Source organism: Echinops telfairi, unplaced genomic scaffold (genome assembly GCF_000313985.2).
Source record: "Echinops telfairi isolate 266 unplaced genomic scaffold, ASM31398v2 ScPeMD7_7412;HRSCAF=8450, whole genome shotgun sequence".
NCBI lineage: Eukaryota > Metazoa > Chordata > Mammalia > Afrosoricida > Tenrecidae > Echinops > Echinops telfairi.
The window spans coordinates 15301097-15319255 of NW_022111312.1; the positions used below are offsets into that span (position 1 = coordinate 15301097).

Below are 18159 nucleotides of genomic sequence, written 5' to 3' on the forward strand. Positions count from 1 at the left end.
AAGGTGACTGCGATTTGACCGTTTCCTCTATTAGTAGCTGGACATTGTTGAATTCTTGGATGCTGAGTTGGTAGACGGGAGTATCAGAGAGGGAGGGAGACTGAATTTCAAGGAGGTGCTCAGAGTAGGCTTTTTGGAAACAGATGCATTTCAGTAGAGGCAGGAAGGCTGTGCTCACGCTGACGGGGCGGGGCTACATGTCTTCTCTTTTCCTTTCTTGAGTTTAAAATCGATTTACTAATTTCTTCAACAAACACATCGTCTGTCCCTATCGCAGGTCTTGGCTCAAATATCAGCTCCTCTCAGAAGCCTTGCCTAGCCACTCTGTCATGTTCTCCTCCTATCTTACACCACATTGAAAACTTTTACATAGTTTCTAGATGGCAACTTTCTAATCATGAAAAATGAAAATCCAGGAGGAAAAAAAAGAGGGTTGTTGTCAGGTGCCGCCCAGTCGGTGGTGACTCACAGAGGTCCCTGTGGAAAAGAACAAACCACTGCCTGGCTCTGCACCGGCCTCACCGTCGCTGACCGTCTGCAGTGGCGCTGTCAGTCTGTTCCATTGAGGGTCTCCCTCAGAGCACATGCCACCCCCACCCCCGGCACACTGGATCACAGAGGCACCTGCACCCGCTTCCGAGCGCAGCAGAGCTGAGGTGCACTCTGAGCAGTGGGTCAGCATGGAGCAGTCAAGTTGTGCTGGCATGGTCGGGGGTGGGGGCGTTAGACTGGGACATCGCACAGTTGTTTGGAGCAAGAACTTGACCACAGATGGACATGCTAAGCATTCTTATTCAAGAGGGAGGAAAGGGTTTGAATCTCCATCAGACATTAGCTCGGGCCAAGTCTGACTCCCAACACTCCACCACTGCTTGCCCTCTCTCTAACACATTTGAAGAGAATGACTCCCCTTTTGGTCCAAGATGCAGTGGGAGTCTTTACAGATGCAGCCGGCTGCATTCTACAGCAAAAAGGGCGACGTTTCTGACCAGGAGACCTTGGGCGTGGACGTTAGTCATGTGAAGAGTTTCTAGAATACCAGCCGGTATGGGAGCCAGGCTGGTCGCCCCTTGTCTCCCTGAATGCAAATGACACGCCTCAGAACTTTCCCGGTGCCCTGCTGGGCCCTTGGAGCGCATTCAATGAATTGAACAAATACCGGTTGAATCCCTACAATTTGCCAGGCCCCATGCCAGCCGCTCCAGCAGGGCCTGGGACAATACAGACGTGTCTTTGTCCTCACGCGTCTAGTCAGCTGGGGGGCGGGGGGCGGGGGGTTCCGAAGTCGTGCCTCACGCTGGATGGCCTGTGGAGCCTGCCCAGAGTCAGAGCCTGCCCAGGGTCGGCGTCCCTCAGGATTCCCTCTGCTTCCTGTTCTCTTGTCAGGTCATGCCTGGGGGGAACGGCGCGTAGAGGCAAACAGAGCCCAGGACCGACCGACCGGGGCGGCCCTTCCAGGGCTTTCCAGGAACATGTGTGGGGAGAAGCCTCCCTGGAAGTCTGGTAGCTCAGAACTAGAAGGTCGTGGGGAGAAAAATAATCTGTGTAAGAGATACAACTTGTGAAGGACAGGTGCAGCTTTTAGAAGACACCCCCCCCCCGCCCCACTCCATAAAACAGTCCTTGTAGTCGCTGAGTGAAGCGCTGAGAATTGGCTGGATCTGGGACTAGGGGCTTGGCCCTACCCCTCTCCCTAGTGTTCCTCCTGCTCGCCCACCTGTTGAGCAGCAGCCACACTGGGCAGGGTTGGTGGGTTGGGGCGTGGGGGTGGTCTCAGGGCAACTTTATGGGGACAGGGCAAGGAGCCTCCACTCTTCCACAAGGCAGAGTTTCCATGGGAAATGGGCGTGAGGGAAGCAGGTCAGTGTGAAAGGAGGTTGAGTGCTCTGGCTGGAGGGGCAGGACAGACCTGCTCTGCAGCTGCTTCCTGTCTCCCCCCTCCCATGTGCGCGCACGCGCACACACACTCATACACAGAACACACACACATACTCAGGTGCACGTACTACACACCCGCAGGCATTCCTACTCAGGTACACTCATGCTCATACACAGAACACACACACACTCACACACACATGCACCCTTGCATACACACTCCACCATGCTCATACTAACACTCGAACATGCATCCACATGTACTCAGATGTGCTCCCCCATAAAAACCCATACATTCATGCACACACACACATACTGATGCACACTTACCTGCACTCATGTATGGGCGGATACAAAAATTATACGTACACACACTGCACACACTCATAATCACACATATACCCACACATATACATTTATACACTCCCGCTCACACAAAATCACACAAACACTCACGTAGACAGGCCACGTGCCCCACAGCTATACACTCCCTCACACTCATAAATCACACACACACAGAACCACAGTTGTGCACACCCATACACATCTTACACTCACATGCGCTTACACTCACACTCACCTACTCACATGCTCTTACACACAATAACACAGGCCCCACACCTGTACTAACCCATCACACACACATGGATTCATATGCACATGTACACTCATGCTCACAAAAACCGCATTCACATGCTCCCTCTCATACACACTCTCACGCATCTCTCATACACATCTCACGCGTGCCCCACAGCTACCTACACCCTACACCCATACAGTCACATCATCTCATACGCACATACTCACATGCTCTTTCACACACACACACACACACACACACACACACACACACTCGGGGGGATGCCTCAATGCTCTCTGGTGGCTGAGCCCTGGCCCTTAGGAAACAGAGAGAGGCACGCAGCACTGTTCTCAATGCGGAAGGCGGGTCCAGCATAAATCAGGGCAGGCCGAATGAATAGTTACGAGCCCATTTCCACCGAAATGGACTTATTAGCAAGCTTGGCAGCTGCCTGAAGGGTTAAGGCCTCCTCCTCTGGCATGAGGAAAATGACTTTATAAACGCTTACATGCGAAGGTGACTGCGATTTGACCGTTTCCTCTATTAGTAGCTGGACATTGTTGAATTCTTGGATGCTGAGTTGGTAGACGGGAGTATCAGAGAGGGAGCCCCTGGGAGGTAGGACCTTTCACACAGACTCCACCCCACTGCCCCTAAATTGGCCATTCTCATTACCCTGGACCCAAGTGTGGGTTTAGCAGTATGAAATGGATCCACGCCTTCTCGGATGGGCCTTCTATGTTGTCGGCAGGAACCTCCCTGAGGCCTCTGGGGGTCCAGCAGGTGTGAGAGGCAGCAACTTCATCCTGGTCAGTGTCTACTGTAGTGTGATGGGATCTGAGGGGCTGGAGCATGCTTGTGGGAGGGGACTTACAGACAGACATGTGGACACCCCTGAGCTTGAGGGGACTTACAGACGGACTGCCCAGGAAGAGATTCACAATAGAAAACATGGGGTGCCCTAACTGGAAGGAAACACATAGATGGACTTACAGATGCCCTGACCAGGATGACACTTACAGACAGATGTGAGAAGACTTACAGGTGGGCACATGGATGCCCTAACTCAGGGGAGCCTGCAGGCCAGGGAATGGGGCTGGGAAATGAGGGGCTGAACCTGAGCGTGCAGACAGTTTCATCCTCAGCCGGCCATCTCACCGACCATCTCGCCGAACTTGGTCTTGGCACTCAAGAAGTCCAGGTAAATGGCAGTCCTCACGTTTCCTGGTGGCACACACAGTCAAGCACTCAATCCCCAACTGAAAGGTTGGTGGTTCCTGTCCACCCAGAAATACTTTAGAAGAAAGGCCTGGTCACCCACTTTTGAAAGGCCACAGACATTGAACCCCGAGGATTCATAGCTGCCACGTACCCACACTGTGCCCAGGCTCAGCCAGGGCCACCTCTGGTTTACCCAGGGAGTCCCTGGACCCTTGCCAAGCTGCGGATCTGGTGATTCTGGGTGGCTGGAACTGGGCAGTGGAAGAATCAAGAGCACGCCCATGGATGAAGTCCAGCCTTGTCATTGTCCAGAGGGCCGAAATCCAAACAGCCCACTGCCATCAAGCTGAACCTGACTCAGAGTGACCCCGTAGGATAGACTAGGTCTGCTCCACAGGCTTTCCAAGACTGCAGTCTTTATGGATGCAGACTGCCTCATCTCTCTTCTGTGGAGCAGCTGGTGGGTTTGAACCACTGACGTTTAGGTTAGCACCAGCATGGCTCCTGCTGCTGTTCCAGGAGTCTGCAGGATAGAGACGGGAGCTGTCCGAGGTAGGAGCCCCAGCTTCAGAATCCTCCCTTAGAGGCTGCTTGCTGGGGATCCGACTGATGGTATCCAGGATCCCTGGAGGGCAGGGAGAGGACCTTCACCTTGGTCCAGGAAGGAGAGTCTTGGTGGCGGTGGTGGCTGTGGGGAGCTTGTGAACTTGTCTTGGGACAGCTGGGCGTGAGGGTCAGCAAACAGGCCCACAGAACCAGGGCCATTCTCAAATTGGTGCTGTCTCTTCACCTCTCTGTTCCAGAATTTTCCCGTCAGCGCAATGGTTGGTGGACACATCCATCCCAATACCGAGAGCGTCCCCTTTGAAGATACCGACAATTGCACTTATCCTTGCCCTTTACATCCCCCACCCTCCCGTGGACTCACAGTGGCAGTTTTGGTTTTATTTCTTTAATTCAAGCTGGTAAAGTCAAAGTCGTGCATAACCTGCCTCTGCCACTCCTGGTAGCTCCTCGTCCAAGGCTTGTGACACTCATACACATCCGAGGTCACCACTCTTCTTCCAAAGCCCTAAGCTCCCTGTGAGCCGCCATCTAGAGAGGCCTCGCTGGGTGCAGGCCGGACAACCTGGGCCCCACAACTGGAGTCGTCTCGGAAGCCGAGGCTGGCTCTGGAGGCAGGGCCATGGCTGGGGGACTGCTCTGGGGGCTGGGAGGGGGAGCTGTGCCTGGGGGCCCCAGAGAGGAGGCTCTGCTGGGCCCATGGAGAGCAGTCTGCTCTCCCAGGGGCCTGGCAGCCCCATTGGGGTGCCAGCCCAGGGGCCATGGGGCCTGGGGCATCCTGGGCACTGCCAGGAGCCGGGCTGAACTCCGCAGTAATTCCTCTGGTCCTTGAGGAAGGGAAGTGGCAACCGATGGCAGGCCTGACCCTCTGCTGCACCTCGGGTTCTAAATGGCACTTTGCCCCGTGCTTGTGTTGCAGGGTCAACGGCTCCTTCCACGAGATCCTGCAGGTGGACGTGGGCGTGGACAACAGCAGCAGCCTGGCCGGGGCCCAGCAGATCACCTGGCAGGTGGAGTACCCAGCGGAGGACGCCGTGAGCGAGCTTCTCGTCTCCGAAATCTTCGTCAGCCAGACCACCTTTGTGGGCATCGTCCCTCTTGCGATGGTAAGGAGCCAGGGCGCCGCGTGCTCCGGATGCGAAGGGATGCAGGGCGTGAGGTTGTGCGTTATTTCCCAGGTGTCGAACGCGGGCCAACCTCGGAGACGCGTCGAGGGGGTTCCAGACCCGCGCCGTCTAGCAGCCGCCTTCGTAAATCACTTCATGCGTTCTTTCGGGTTTCCCAGGACGTGTCGCGGCACGTTGACACGGATGAAGTGTCCGGCGGCCCAATGGGAAGGCCGGAGTTGGAAAGAGAGTGGGCAGTACGGGTCCAGGTGCAGAGCGCGCGCCTGCTGTTGGGAACAATGGCGCCAGGAGGCATGCGCCACGCGGGGTTGCTAACGAAGCCCCCAGTCTGTCACGCGCACTGGAGCTGCACAGAGCACGCAGCCACGGGAGGCGCAATAGAACGAGGCAAGTCCCGCACACGGAGTTCAAACGAGGAGAAGGCTGACATGGCTTTTCGTGTCGTTGGCTCTACCCTGGCTCTGTGGGAGCTGCGTAGGGTCCGCTGTCATGCCCTTTCCAGTTGTGGGCATCGCTGAGCCGTTCCCAGGGAGCCCTTGTTCTCTGTCTCTTAATCAGCGTGCACATCGGGACTGAGGGCTGTGTCGAGTCAAGATAGTGTCCGGAGGTGTATCAGGAATAGTGGCGCCGGCAGCTGGGTAATGCACCCTTTGTCTAAGCCTGGGGGTCCCCAGGTGGCACTTTACAGCACAGCCGCGCCAAGGAAGCCTTGATTGGAGGGGGCAGCTGAGCCTGGGTACAGGCCCTGAGTTGTAGTTTCCCACTCCTTGGCCTGGGTGTGCTCCGGGGGTTGGCTAACACTCCATCATGACCAGGCTCTGGACGAGCCATCGCACTTGTAAGCCATCCTACAAGTACCGATGCTGGTGGGTCCACAGGGTGATAAACCCGTGGGAGTGCCACTTTCCCCCTTCCCTTAGCCACACCCAGGAACTGCCTCGTTTGACCTTCCTGGCTTAGACCAACATGCAGGTTCATACCCAAATACTCTAGACCAAGCTGCAGGTTTTGTTTTTTTTTAATGTTTGTTTTTAATCACTCACAACCCTGGTTGAACACCCTAGTCCAAGTCCTTCCAAATGAGAGCTCAGATGCTCTACGATGAATTCTGCAGCCCAGATCCTTCTACGTGGCCCTTCTCGTTGCCTACACTCGCTACATCTCCCACTTCTGCTTCACCTCAGCTCAGCTGTCAGGCCTCCCCTGACCCCTCTGGTTACACCGGGTCCTCCACCCCTCCTCGCCCATCATCCTGTCCATCCCACTCCCGTTTTAGGCTCCTCGGACATCTTATCCCTGTTGGAGGCTAAGGGCCCGTCATCTCGCTTCCTCCCTAGAGCCCACCATCCACGAGGGACGGAGCCTCATCCGTCTGTTCACCTGAGAACAGTGCCCAGAACAGCTCACACTTGTTTAAAGAATGGGTCAATTCATACAAGTAGCTACTACCTGAAGGGGTGGAAGTTCAAGTCCACCTGGAGGCTCCTTGGGAGAAAGGCCTATCGATCTTCGTGCCATAGTCCAGCCCCTGGAAGCCCTCTGGAGCACAGTTCTGCTCAGACACCTGGAGGGTCACCACAACTCAATGGCAGTTGTGGTTCTTGAAAGTTAGGCCCAGGGCCGTGGCCCCCTGCCCCCCGTCTGCATCTGGCTTTGTGGGGAGCCACGCTCAGTGGGAAAGGACTGTGCAAAGGGGAGGAGATGGATGGGCGTGGCTTCCAGGGCAGAGTACCACTGCCTGGGGTCTTCTCCCCTGGGTTTACTTCCAGGTCATCCCAGGGCTGGCTGGCGGTGGGCCACTCCTACTCAGTCACCGTCCATACAGCACAGGTTTGCTCTCTGCTTAAGGTGCTGCACTTCCTTCGCTGTGGGGTCCTGGTGCCCGTGAGGATGGGATTGAGGAGAAGGTGTGGAGCCCTCCTCTGATCCCCAGGCCAGTGAAGGGGCGTGTGTTGACCTGTCAGGAGTTAAGAACCAGGACGCGGCAGAGCTCAGCTCCCTGGGCTAAGGCCAGCCTGCCCTGGTGCATTTCTGTAAATAAAGTTTACTTGGGACACAGGCGGGTCCTGAATCTGAACCGTCCGTGGCTGCACGAGTGCTGTGGCAGTGGCTGTGACAGAGAGGGCATCCTGGCCCCAAACATCAACTTCAGCTGCCTGAGAAAAGTGAAGTCAATAGTGTCTCACGCAAGCAGAGTCTCGCTGATGACACTTTAAAAAATGGCTGTCGCTGTACATCCACAGGGCACTGGCTGGAATTTAAGCTGGATTCAGGAAAAGACACCACTTGGAGGATATAATTACTAGTGACAGTGGGGACGTGACAGAAAACCGAGGGCAGGGGAAAGATGTTTCCCTGTGCTGTATTGACTATGCAAAGGCACCTGACTATGTGGCTCATAAAATCCTGATGGGTAACCTCGCCAAGAAGCGGAATTCCAGAACCTTCCACTGTGCACATGTGGAGCCTATCTATACTTAGACCAAGAGGCAGTCACTCACACAGAACAAGGGGAGATGGCGTGGTTTAAAATCCGGAAAGGCATGTGTCAGGAAGGGCTGTACCCTTGCACATTCAGACGCATGCTGAGCCAGCAACTCGCGAACCTGGACTGTCAGGAACAAGGCATCATTGGATTGGACGAAGCCTCTGATAGGCACATAACACAGCCTTGCTTGCTGAGCATGAAGAGGGCTTGAGGCAACTCCCGAAACCATGTTCAAGTTGACCAGGCTTCGTTTGACTTGGACCCACAGCCAGGGCTCACGGGAACAGCAGTCAGGAAACCAAACAGCCTATTGCCTGGGACAAACGTGCTGCACCTCTCTGAAGGGCTGGAGAGCAGAGTGGTCGCTTAGTCGCTCGAGAGCAGACTAAGGTGCACCCCACCCAAGCCACGGCCCTTCTGGGTTTACTCACACGCAGGCAAGCGCTAGAGAACTAAAGCGGAAGAGTGGAGGATGATTGACACCCTTTAACCGTGATGTGGGTGAAGACTACTGGACAGACCACGGACTGCTAGAAGAATGAAACGTATGTGACTTCGAAGAGGTGACAGCCAGGACGTTCCTTAGCTGGGAAGATGTCAAGACTTAGTTTCACTCATGCGGCAGTTACATCATCTCCTGTCAGCTTGCGAAGGGGAGGAGTCCAGCCTGTCAATCAGGTCGCAGCTTGATGACCTCATTTTGGAGGCATGAAGGAGATAAATAGCTCACTGGAGGCCAGACCCACCCTCTCTGCTTTGTCTTCCTGCTGACAAGCCACGTGGAGCTGCACTGATAGAGCCAGAGGCCTGGAGCTGGAGGGGCCACGTGGAGACCCGCTGCCAGTGCTGAGATGCTTCCACCACCACTGGATCCACAAGACTTTCCACCCACTGGCCTGTGATCTTCCTGTATTCGGCACCATTGCATGTGTTGTGCAAGTCTGAAGAGGAGTTTATAGACTGGTATCGGACATATGGGCTAATATCGGACTTATGGACTTTATCTGGACTGGGATGGGATGTTTTCTTAATATACAACTACCCTTTGATATAAAGCTCTTTCTTCTACACACATGATTGTCTATGAATTTGTTTCTCTAGTCAACCCTGACTAACACACTCACTTAGATAGTTTCACTGACTTTGCGCATGTTATCAGGGCAGACCAGTCTCTCGTGAAGGACATCGTGCTTGGTGAAGTGGAGGGTCCTCAGAAGGGAGCAGACAGAGATGGATGGACACAGTGGCGGCAGCCATGGGCGCAAACAACAATGACCGTTGAGGACGTCACCAGGCTAGGCAGCACTTCATTCTGTCCTACATGGGGTCGCTATGGGGCTGAACAGATTCAATGACGGCAGTAACAGTAAGCAGCGTTTACACATCAGGGGAGGGGCCTGTGAGTGGGGGGTGTTACTTTCTGGTTGCTGGGCTTCTTTGGGGGAGGTAACATAGGGGGGTTCGTGGATCCCGTTCTTGCCTGCAGTGGTCATCTTTTTTAAGGAGGCCCTCACCACACCCTCTGTCGGACTCATTCCTTCAGTGACTGGGAAGGGAGACTATGGAACTGATGCAATTTTGCAGCTGAAATCGCCAGGCTTTGGTGCTCATCGGGGTCAAACCTCTACATTTGTAGTCAGAGCGGAACGAATGGTGAAGTTTCACTCCAAACACCCCATCTCCAAAAGGGCAGTCTCAGGAGAGTGGGGTGCAGCACCGCGGGGTCATTGCGTTTCCCACCTCCATTTCACAGTCCCCTCTCCGCCTTGCTGCCACCCTCGCTTGGTCAAAAATGCTAACGAACATGTCCGCTTCGTTATTTGCCTCGTTCTTTTTCTTTTTCTACCCCTCCGCCGCCTTGTCCCTCCCTCCATGGCGTCCTTCTCTCCCTTACGCTTCGCTTTGGTGTTCCATCCAATTACTGAGCCTTTTGAGCCGGGAGCTTTATGTCTGTGGGTGGTCTGGTGTGGGCAGCTGCAGCCCACATTCAAGGACCCATCTCAACCCTGAAAAGCCTGGCTCTGCGCATGCAGGACCACCCCCCCACCTACACACACACACACACACACACACACACACACACACACACACACACTCTGTCTTTCAAAAAGGTTGGAACAACAACAACAAAATACCCCAGGAACACACTCCACGAGGTTCCAGGCAACTAGGCACAAGGGCTGCAGGTCGGTCAAGAGGAAGAGAACCATTGACCTGTAGCCACCTGGGGCCCTGACCTCACCAGAAGACCCTGCACAAATGCATACTTTTGGAAACGGTTCTGAGGGCCTTTGCGTGACTGCTCTAAGTCAGACCTCCTGACTCAGATCTCTGGGCCAAGAGACAGCTTAGATGCGCTCGGCTGAGGTTCTGGGGTGGGGATGGGCATGCTAGCTAGCCCATTACCAGAGTGCATCCTCATCTTTTCAGAGGGCGGTGGGTGGGGAGGAGAAGCCCCGCAGAGTGACCCCAGGGAGGGCTGGGCAGCGTGGGCGGGATCAGGAAGGGCCTTTCCCCAGGTGCTGCCCGTCCTCCTGCAGGAGCTGGAACAAGCTGCAGACAGACCCCAGACCCAGGGAAGAGCGTCCCGGCAGGCGGTCACCTGGTTGGCTGGAGGGACAGGGTAGCCAGTAGGGCTGGTGAAGAGTGAGAGGCCCAGAGAAAGACCACGGGGTGGGGGTGGGTGGAGGGGTGGGGAGGGGTGTCGCAGCAGCACAGGGCTCGGTGCCAGGCCAACCTTTGCAGCATCTGTGTGCTCCCACGCTGCTGGTAGAAGGAAAGGTGGCCCTCGGTTTAAGCCCTTGCGGCCACAGGTGAACATGGACTTCCGGCGCCAAGGTCTGCATGTCAGCGGGCTGCTTCCTTTCTGGACTTTGCTGTCTTGGCCAGGGTGCCTTCCTCATTCCTTGGCTGCTGGCCCCATCTTCTCTCTGCAAACTCCATCACCACGACCTCTGTTTCTCAACCTTCCTTCTCTGACTCTGGCTATTCTCATCTCCCCTCCCCTCCCACCACCACACATACCTTTCTGAGGACCCTCATGAGTGCATTGAGCACACCGGGAGAATCCAGGATTAGATCCTTAACTGGAGCTCATCTCTACTGTCACGTGACTCCAGGCCCACTATTAATAAGTTCCAGAGATTAGGATGTGCACACGTTTGGATGGGTAGGGGCCTCCTCTGTGTAAGGTACGCCGAATGAAGCACTTAGTGGCTAACTGAAAGGTCAGGGGTTTGAACCCACCAGCAGCTCCAGGGGAAAGAGAGGAGGCCATCTGCTTTGAATGAGGAGTGCCTTGGGACCCCTAAGGGGCAATTCCGTGCTGACCTGCAGGGTGGCTGTGGTCTGAAGGGAGCCAGGGGCAGTGGGCTGGGCTTGACTCCCTTCAATCCTCACAGCATCGTGAGGAGGGGGTCTTCGTGTCACCATCTTACAGCGGAGCAGACTGGGGAGCGGGCACAGGAAACAACATACCCAAAGTCACTGCATGTCCCCCCACCAGCTGTCCCGAGACCAGGCCCCCCGGCCGGCCCTCGTGTCCACCTGCTCAGGCCAATTAGCTGGGCTTGGTCAGTGTGCTGTTCCTTAAATGTATAAAACTGAAAGGAAAATTAACGTGAAATGCAATTATCAAAGTATTTATAAAAGCAAGTCGAGGAAAGAGGAGCACACGGACTGTTTTATCAGTGCAGTGGAAAACAAGAGGCACCCTAACTGCGGTGTCATCAAAGCAGTGATCGAACATCAGTGCCAGTGGGGGTTCTGTGGGACCGCCCGTTGCAGGGCATGAAAGGATTTCTGTTGGTGGCAAAAGGCGGTGACTTCCAGGACCACCTAGGGGTTTGTCCTCCACCTCAGTCTTCGAAGGAAATGCGGGTTTCAGATAGGAGTGAACAGAAATAGAGGTGTGCGTTCCTGTCTGAGCCCGGGCGGGTTAGGATGTCTGTGAAGTGGGTGTGAGGAGACCTCACTGCCCCCGGGTCTGAGCCGACTCCGAGCAGCCCTGCAGGACAGAGGAGCTGCCCCTCTGCGTTTCCGTGCCTGGCACTCGTACGGGAGTAGAAAGCCTGTCTTTCTCCCACGGAGCTGGCGAGTGGTGTATGTGTAAGCATATGTGTGTGTGTACTTGGGTGATATACATGCATGCACACAAGCCTGTGTAAGCATATAGATATGGATGCAAGGTATATTTGCTCGTATGCATGCATGTATGTGTCTTAGCCTGTGCACATGTATGCATACATGCACATGTCTGGGTATACATGTTGACATGTACACCTACGCGTACAGGTGTTTATATATGGGTGTGTACATGTGTTTATATATGTGTGTTCACATGTGTATGTGCATGGATATGTATGTGTACATGCACATGCATCTATCTGCGTGGACCTGGGGGTACATATGTGTATGCATGTGCACGTATGTATATTTATACGTGTGTGTGTGTGTGTGTGTGTGTGTGTGTGCAGGTGCATGCCTTTTTCCCACCCCTGGGCTCCTGCGTTCTGGTAGACGGTACCTTGCGTGGACCCTGGGTTGTATTGTGTGCAGTGGGAAACCCCTAGATGGTTTAGCCTGGCGGTGGAGTAGGAGACTTGCTTGACCCAGCATGGGGTCGTGGAAGCTTTGATCACTCAGTGACTGAGGTGGTGCTGAAGTCAGACTAGTGAACCCGTTGCCATCAGTCAACTCTGATGCTCAGCCACCCTGTAAGACAGAGGGAAATCCCCCCACCCTGCTTCTGAAGTCTGCACATGGTATGGGAGCAGCAACACATGGCATGGGAGCAGCAACCTTTTGTCAGTAGCTGAGTACCTAACCTCTGTGCCCCCAGGGTTCCTTTCCACTGGAGAGCTTGCCCTGAAACAAATGTTGTTGAGCACCTTCTGTGATCAGGCAGTGGGTGGGGTGAGGTGCTAGGTGACCGAGCCCAGGAGGCACCTTTGGGGTGGGGAGAGAAAAAGAACAGATATCCAGGAGCATGTGAAGTGAGGGGCCTGGGGCTCGCTACACCCCAGCCCCACGGCCCTGCCTGCTTCCTCTCCCATGCCATGCTGATACCTTCACTCCCGGATCACCACCATCACGGCCCTTTCCATCTCTCTGCTTCTCAACCCAGAAACCCGGCTCCCTGCCCTCGAGTGGATTCCAACTCGTGTGATCCCATAGGACAGAATAGAACTTCCCAATTGGGCATCCAAGGCTCCAAATTGTTACTGAACCAGACAGACTCATCCCCTCCAGGGCATCTGGTGGGTTAGAACTGCTGACCTTAGCAGCCCAATGCTTAACCCACCACACCACCAGGGTCCGTGCTGCAATGGCTTCCCAAGGTCTCAGAGCTAGTAAATAGCCAATGCACCTGACTTTAGAGCCCCTCCGTGTGTGTGTGTGTGTGTGTGTGTGTGTGTGTGTGTGTAAATACCTACACAGGCACACACTCAACAATTTCCACTGGTACCATTCAGTGACACGGACAACGCTCTTGGAGTTGTGCAACTATCCTCTCAGAACTGCCGGTGGGTTTGAACCAGTGGCCTTGCAGTTCTTTGTCCAATGCTTAACCTACTGTGCCACCAGGGCTTCTGCAACTACCCTTCAGGAACCACAAAAAGTGCTCTGTGTAAAGACGTTGAGGCTCCACACATTCCCGCCAGGGGAGTCTCCCTCCAGGCTAGGTATCATGCAGGCTGGTTCCTGTCCCTCAGGTCCTGCCTCCTACTTCTTCCAGGATTTCTGCTTCTAAGCTCTTTCCTGCTGGGAATTCCACCTCAGGCTTCCACTGGACCTGGAATTCTCTCCCTATCCTTTCCTGTGGTGGCTGTCAGCCTGTCAGCTGCCTGTCATCCCATCATTCCTGTCTCAGCTGTGAGGAGAGGTGGCGCTTGTCGCTTGTCTTGTACCTGAGCCTCGCCTTGGCCATTCTGCACATTTGGGAGTGTAAAAGGGGAGGGGGTGTGCAGAGTGAGCCCAGCCCAGCCCCGGGGGAGTCTCTCCAGGCATATCTTGTATCACTGTGCTTCCCAGAGCCTGATCTATGACTGGGGCAGGTTGCTGGCCGCCTGAGTCAAGCAAGTCCATTTGATGCCATTTTCCTAATAGCCTGTGATCACTTAGTGTCCCTGTGCCTCATTTTGGTCACATTCATGATATTTCAAACTGTCCCATTATCCTGCTTCTGCCCACGTCATAGACCACAGTCTTGTGTCAACACCGCTTTTCTGTACAGGGAAGTGAGGCAATGCCTGTGACTCACCTTGTTGCATTGGCTGCACCACAGTGGTCTGGACTGGAACTTGCAACTCCTCAAGAACTGCTTGTCCTGTCTCAAGAGCAAAGAAGACCCAGGCGGAGGCCCTGGGCTAGCCCTTGGAGTGGTACCCGGCCCTGGAGTGGACTTGGCTGCAGAGGCTGGACCCTATGCTTGGGTTTACCAGCATCATGAAGCCTTCCAGCACCAGGCCAAGGTCTATGGGGTACCAAGAATAGCTGGTACCCAAAGGTTGGTTTAACTCAAAGGTTGGCAGTTTTAGTCTACCTGGAGGCACTGTGGAAAGTCTTGATAATCTACTCTGGAAAAATCAGGCCTGGAGTGTCCAGAGAGCACAATTCTGCTCAGACACTCTCGGGGTCACTGGTTGTCAGACACAACCGGCCAGCAAGATGTCCACTCATGGCAGGAGGACACCATTACAGATGGCCCAGGGAATGCATGTCCACAGGGGCCAAAAGCAGCCATCTCCGGGGGATCAGTCTAGGTCACACACCAGGTCACACACATATGGCTTCAATGCGCTTTCACACAACTCCTGCCACAGGCCACCACCCTCCTGGGACACCGGAAACTTCTACTGCTCACGGCCCAGCATCCTTGCTGCTGTGCTCAGATCAGCACATAGCCACCACGTGTTCCTGCACCTGTCCCATAATTGGATTTAGATGCCAAGCCATTTCATAATCACATTAAAAAATATAAAAGGATTGCTCGTGGACAGTGAGCCCAACCTGGGTCTGCTAACTGGAAACGAAGAGAAAAGCCCATGAAGATGTATGGTGCCGCTGTCAAGTCTCCCTGGGTGGACCCTCGCTGTTGTAGAATCCCTGAAGGAGAGACTCAGCAAGCCCAGGAGAGCAAGTGGCAGCTGTCAGGGGGAAGGGAGGCAGTGTTAGGATTCCAGGGGGGGAGGGATTTTAAAAGGCTCTGTCAATACCATGAATATTTATGGCGCATCCATCAACGACTCCTGTGCTGGGATCCTTCTGTCTCGTTGGGTGATGAGCCCTGAATCTCAAAAACAGGAGTGATCAAGGGGAAGGCCTGACGCTCATGTTTTCGCCTCCTTAAAGGTGGTAAAATCATCAGGATGCTGGACTCCAATACAGTAATTTTCTTTAAGACCGAAAATCAAAACACCGCCACCCTCTCCTGTCCTGCTGACAGATGAGCTCCAGGGTCTATCACACCTCGGAGCTGAGATGATGTGAGCTGTCTGTGAGCGCTGAGCCCGATGCCCACTGGGGAGGGCCAACAGCCCTGTGCCTTTCCCAACCCTGTATGGAGAGCTTGCTCCCCAGCCTGGAGGCCGCTGCTCTGCCTCAAGGTCACACAAGGTCACACCCTCTGAGCCTGGCTTATTTTACCTAGACAAAGGGCCGTACCATTCCTTCTAGAATAACCCAACAGAGTTACCGAGGGTTAAACGAGGGACGGCAGGCGACATTGGGCATGTAATAGTAAGTCCATGATAAAGGATACTGATTAAAAAAAAATCAGTTACCACCGTGCTTAAAAAGGAGGAGCCCAGAGGAATGAGGACTTGCAAACTCTTTTCTAGCAGGAGCGTGGGCACTGACCAATCAGATGCAGCTCAAACAAACGTTATTACCGACCCCCCTATGGCCCTCCCCCGACGGTGCACACCTGCCGTGGGTCAGCGCTGCCCAAGAGCAACCACACAAGAATAATCATTCTATCATTCTGTTCTGCAATAGCTTATATCAGAGTTCACCACACTTTTAAACATTTAAAATAATTTTTCTATTTTTTAATGTTACAAGCAGTCAAGATGGCATTTTTTTTTTTGGATGGGCTCTACTTCCTGTTCTTTCCCCAGGTGGGTAATCACAGGTGAGCGTTCCCAGGGCGTCCGCTAGGTGGCGCTGGCAGCCCAGGTTGTGGCTACACTTGGCTGCGTGTCTCCCAGCCCCCCTGGGAAGGATCCATGAACGCTGGCCCTTAGACCATGCTGCTCTGTAATTAACCACCCAATTGGCCACGCTCACCGCTTCCCTCCAGTGTCCTTAGTGAAGCTGCCTCCTGCAGGCCCAGCCAGCTCTGAGAAGGGTAGTACCCGCCAAGGGGCATCTAGCGGGTTACAAAGGTTGCTACCATCAGTCAACCTCACCAGCCCTGCATTTTCGTGGATGCCTGCGTGTGTCCCTGTGGCTCTATCTTGAACTGTCTTATTGTATGTATTTAAATGCTGCATGCTCAATATAAAATTCTAAACAACACAGAAATATACATATATATTCACTTTAAAGTGCTGGAATTTGGGATGCTCTTTTTATTCCACCACTTGTCTGTCAGTGTGTCCTACGGTGGTGGCTGTGTGTTGCTGTGATGCTGGAAGCGATGCCGCTGGTATTTCAAATGGCAGCAGGGTCACAAGTTTCAGCGGAGCTTCCAGACTGAAACAGACAATGAAGAGGGACTCGGCTCCCCTCTGGGAGGAAGTAGCCACTGAAAACCTTACGGCTGGTTTGGAAGCCCAGTCAGATGCCGAGGGCCTACAGAGTGGAAGCAGACGCTGCTGGACATAGTGCTGGAGGATGGGCCTTCAGGTCTGAGGGCACTCGAGTTGTGACCAAGGAAGAGCTGAGTTCTCGGAGTGGAGGCAGTCGTGGCGACAGGAATCGGGTGAAGCCTATGGGAGTGGAGCCTTCAGGGTTTCATCCCTGATGGGCACGAGTCAAGGGAAGCAGAGGCAGCTGCAAAGCTCTGCTAGCGACCAGAACTTGGAATGTGCGGGAATATGAATCTAGGAATATTGGAAGTGGTCAAAAATGAAATGGAACACCTAAAGATCAATATCCAAGGCATTAGTGAGTTGAAATGGACTGGTATTGGCCATTGTGAATCAGAAAATCATGTGATTTTACTGTGCCTGAAATAACCCAATCAAGAGGAATGGCCTGGCATTCGTTGTCCAAAAGGACATTGCAAAATCCACCATGTTGTGCAATGCTATCCTTGATAGGTGCATATCTAACCACCTTCAAGTAAATCCAATCAATACAACTATTATTCAACTGTATGCACCAATCACAAAAGCTCCTGATGAAGAAATTGGAGCATCTGCAAGTGATTTTGGTAGGAAATTGATCAAACATGCAATCAAGATGCGTTGATAATTATTGGTGACTGGAATGCAAACATTAGAAACCAAGAGCAAGGAACAGTAGTTGGAAAATAGGGGCTTGGTAATAGAAATGATGCCAGAGATAGCGTGATAGTTTTGCAAAACCAATGACTTGTTCATAGCAAATAGGTTTTTTCAATAACACAAAAGGTGACTATACACATAGACTTGCCCAGATGGAATTCACAGAAATCAAATTGACATGATGGAAAAAAGCAATGTCAGCAGATAACCAGGCCAGGTGCTGCCTGTGGAACAGACCACCAATTGCTCATATGTAAGCTCAGGAGAAAGATGAGGAAAATTAAAAAAGTCCTCAAGAGCCGAAGTACGACCTGAGTCTTTCCCACCTCCCCTTCGAGAACATCTCAAGAACAGACTTGATGCATTGAACACTAATGACAGAAGACTTAATGGGCTGTGGGCGGACACCAAGACCGTCCTTCATGAAGAAGGCAAAAGGTCATTAAAATGATGGGACAGCAAGAAAAGGTCAATGTGGACATCAGAAGAGACTCTGAAATTTGCTCTAAATCACAGAGTAGTTAAGGCTAAGAAAGGATGAAGTCGAAGAGTTGAATAGGAAATTTCAAAGGGAAGTTCTCCAAGACAAGGCCAAATATCATAGTGAAATGTGCAAAGACCTGGAATTGGAAAACCAAAAGGGATGAGTATGGTCAGCATATCTGAAACTGAAAGAACTCAAGGGAAAAAAGTCAGGCCTCAATTTGCAATCTAGAAAAAATCTTTGGGAGGATTACTGAATGATGTAGAAAGCATCAAGAGAAGATGGAATTCAGAGTCACTGCACCAAAAAGAACTAGTCAATACTCCACCCTTTCAGGAAGCAGCATCTAAGCAAGAACCAATGGT

At 53.2% G+C, this 18159-nt stretch overlaps 1 protein-coding gene across 1 annotated transcript in view; it reads left to right on the forward strand.

Moving 5' to 3' along the window:
- LOC101645423 (transmembrane protein 132B) overlaps positions 1-6100 on the forward strand; it is a 307471-nt gene extending 301371 nt beyond the window's left edge. Inside the window, exons 4-6 of the mRNA XM_030887437.2 lie at positions 5163-5349; positions 5529-5757; positions 6045-6100. Coding sequence (XP_030743297.2) covers positions 5163-5349; positions 5529-5757; positions 6045-6100 — 472 coding nt within the window. The remainder of the gene's footprint in view (positions 1-5162; positions 5350-5528; positions 5758-6044) is intronic.
- Positions 6101-18159: the final 12059 nt, after the last annotated feature.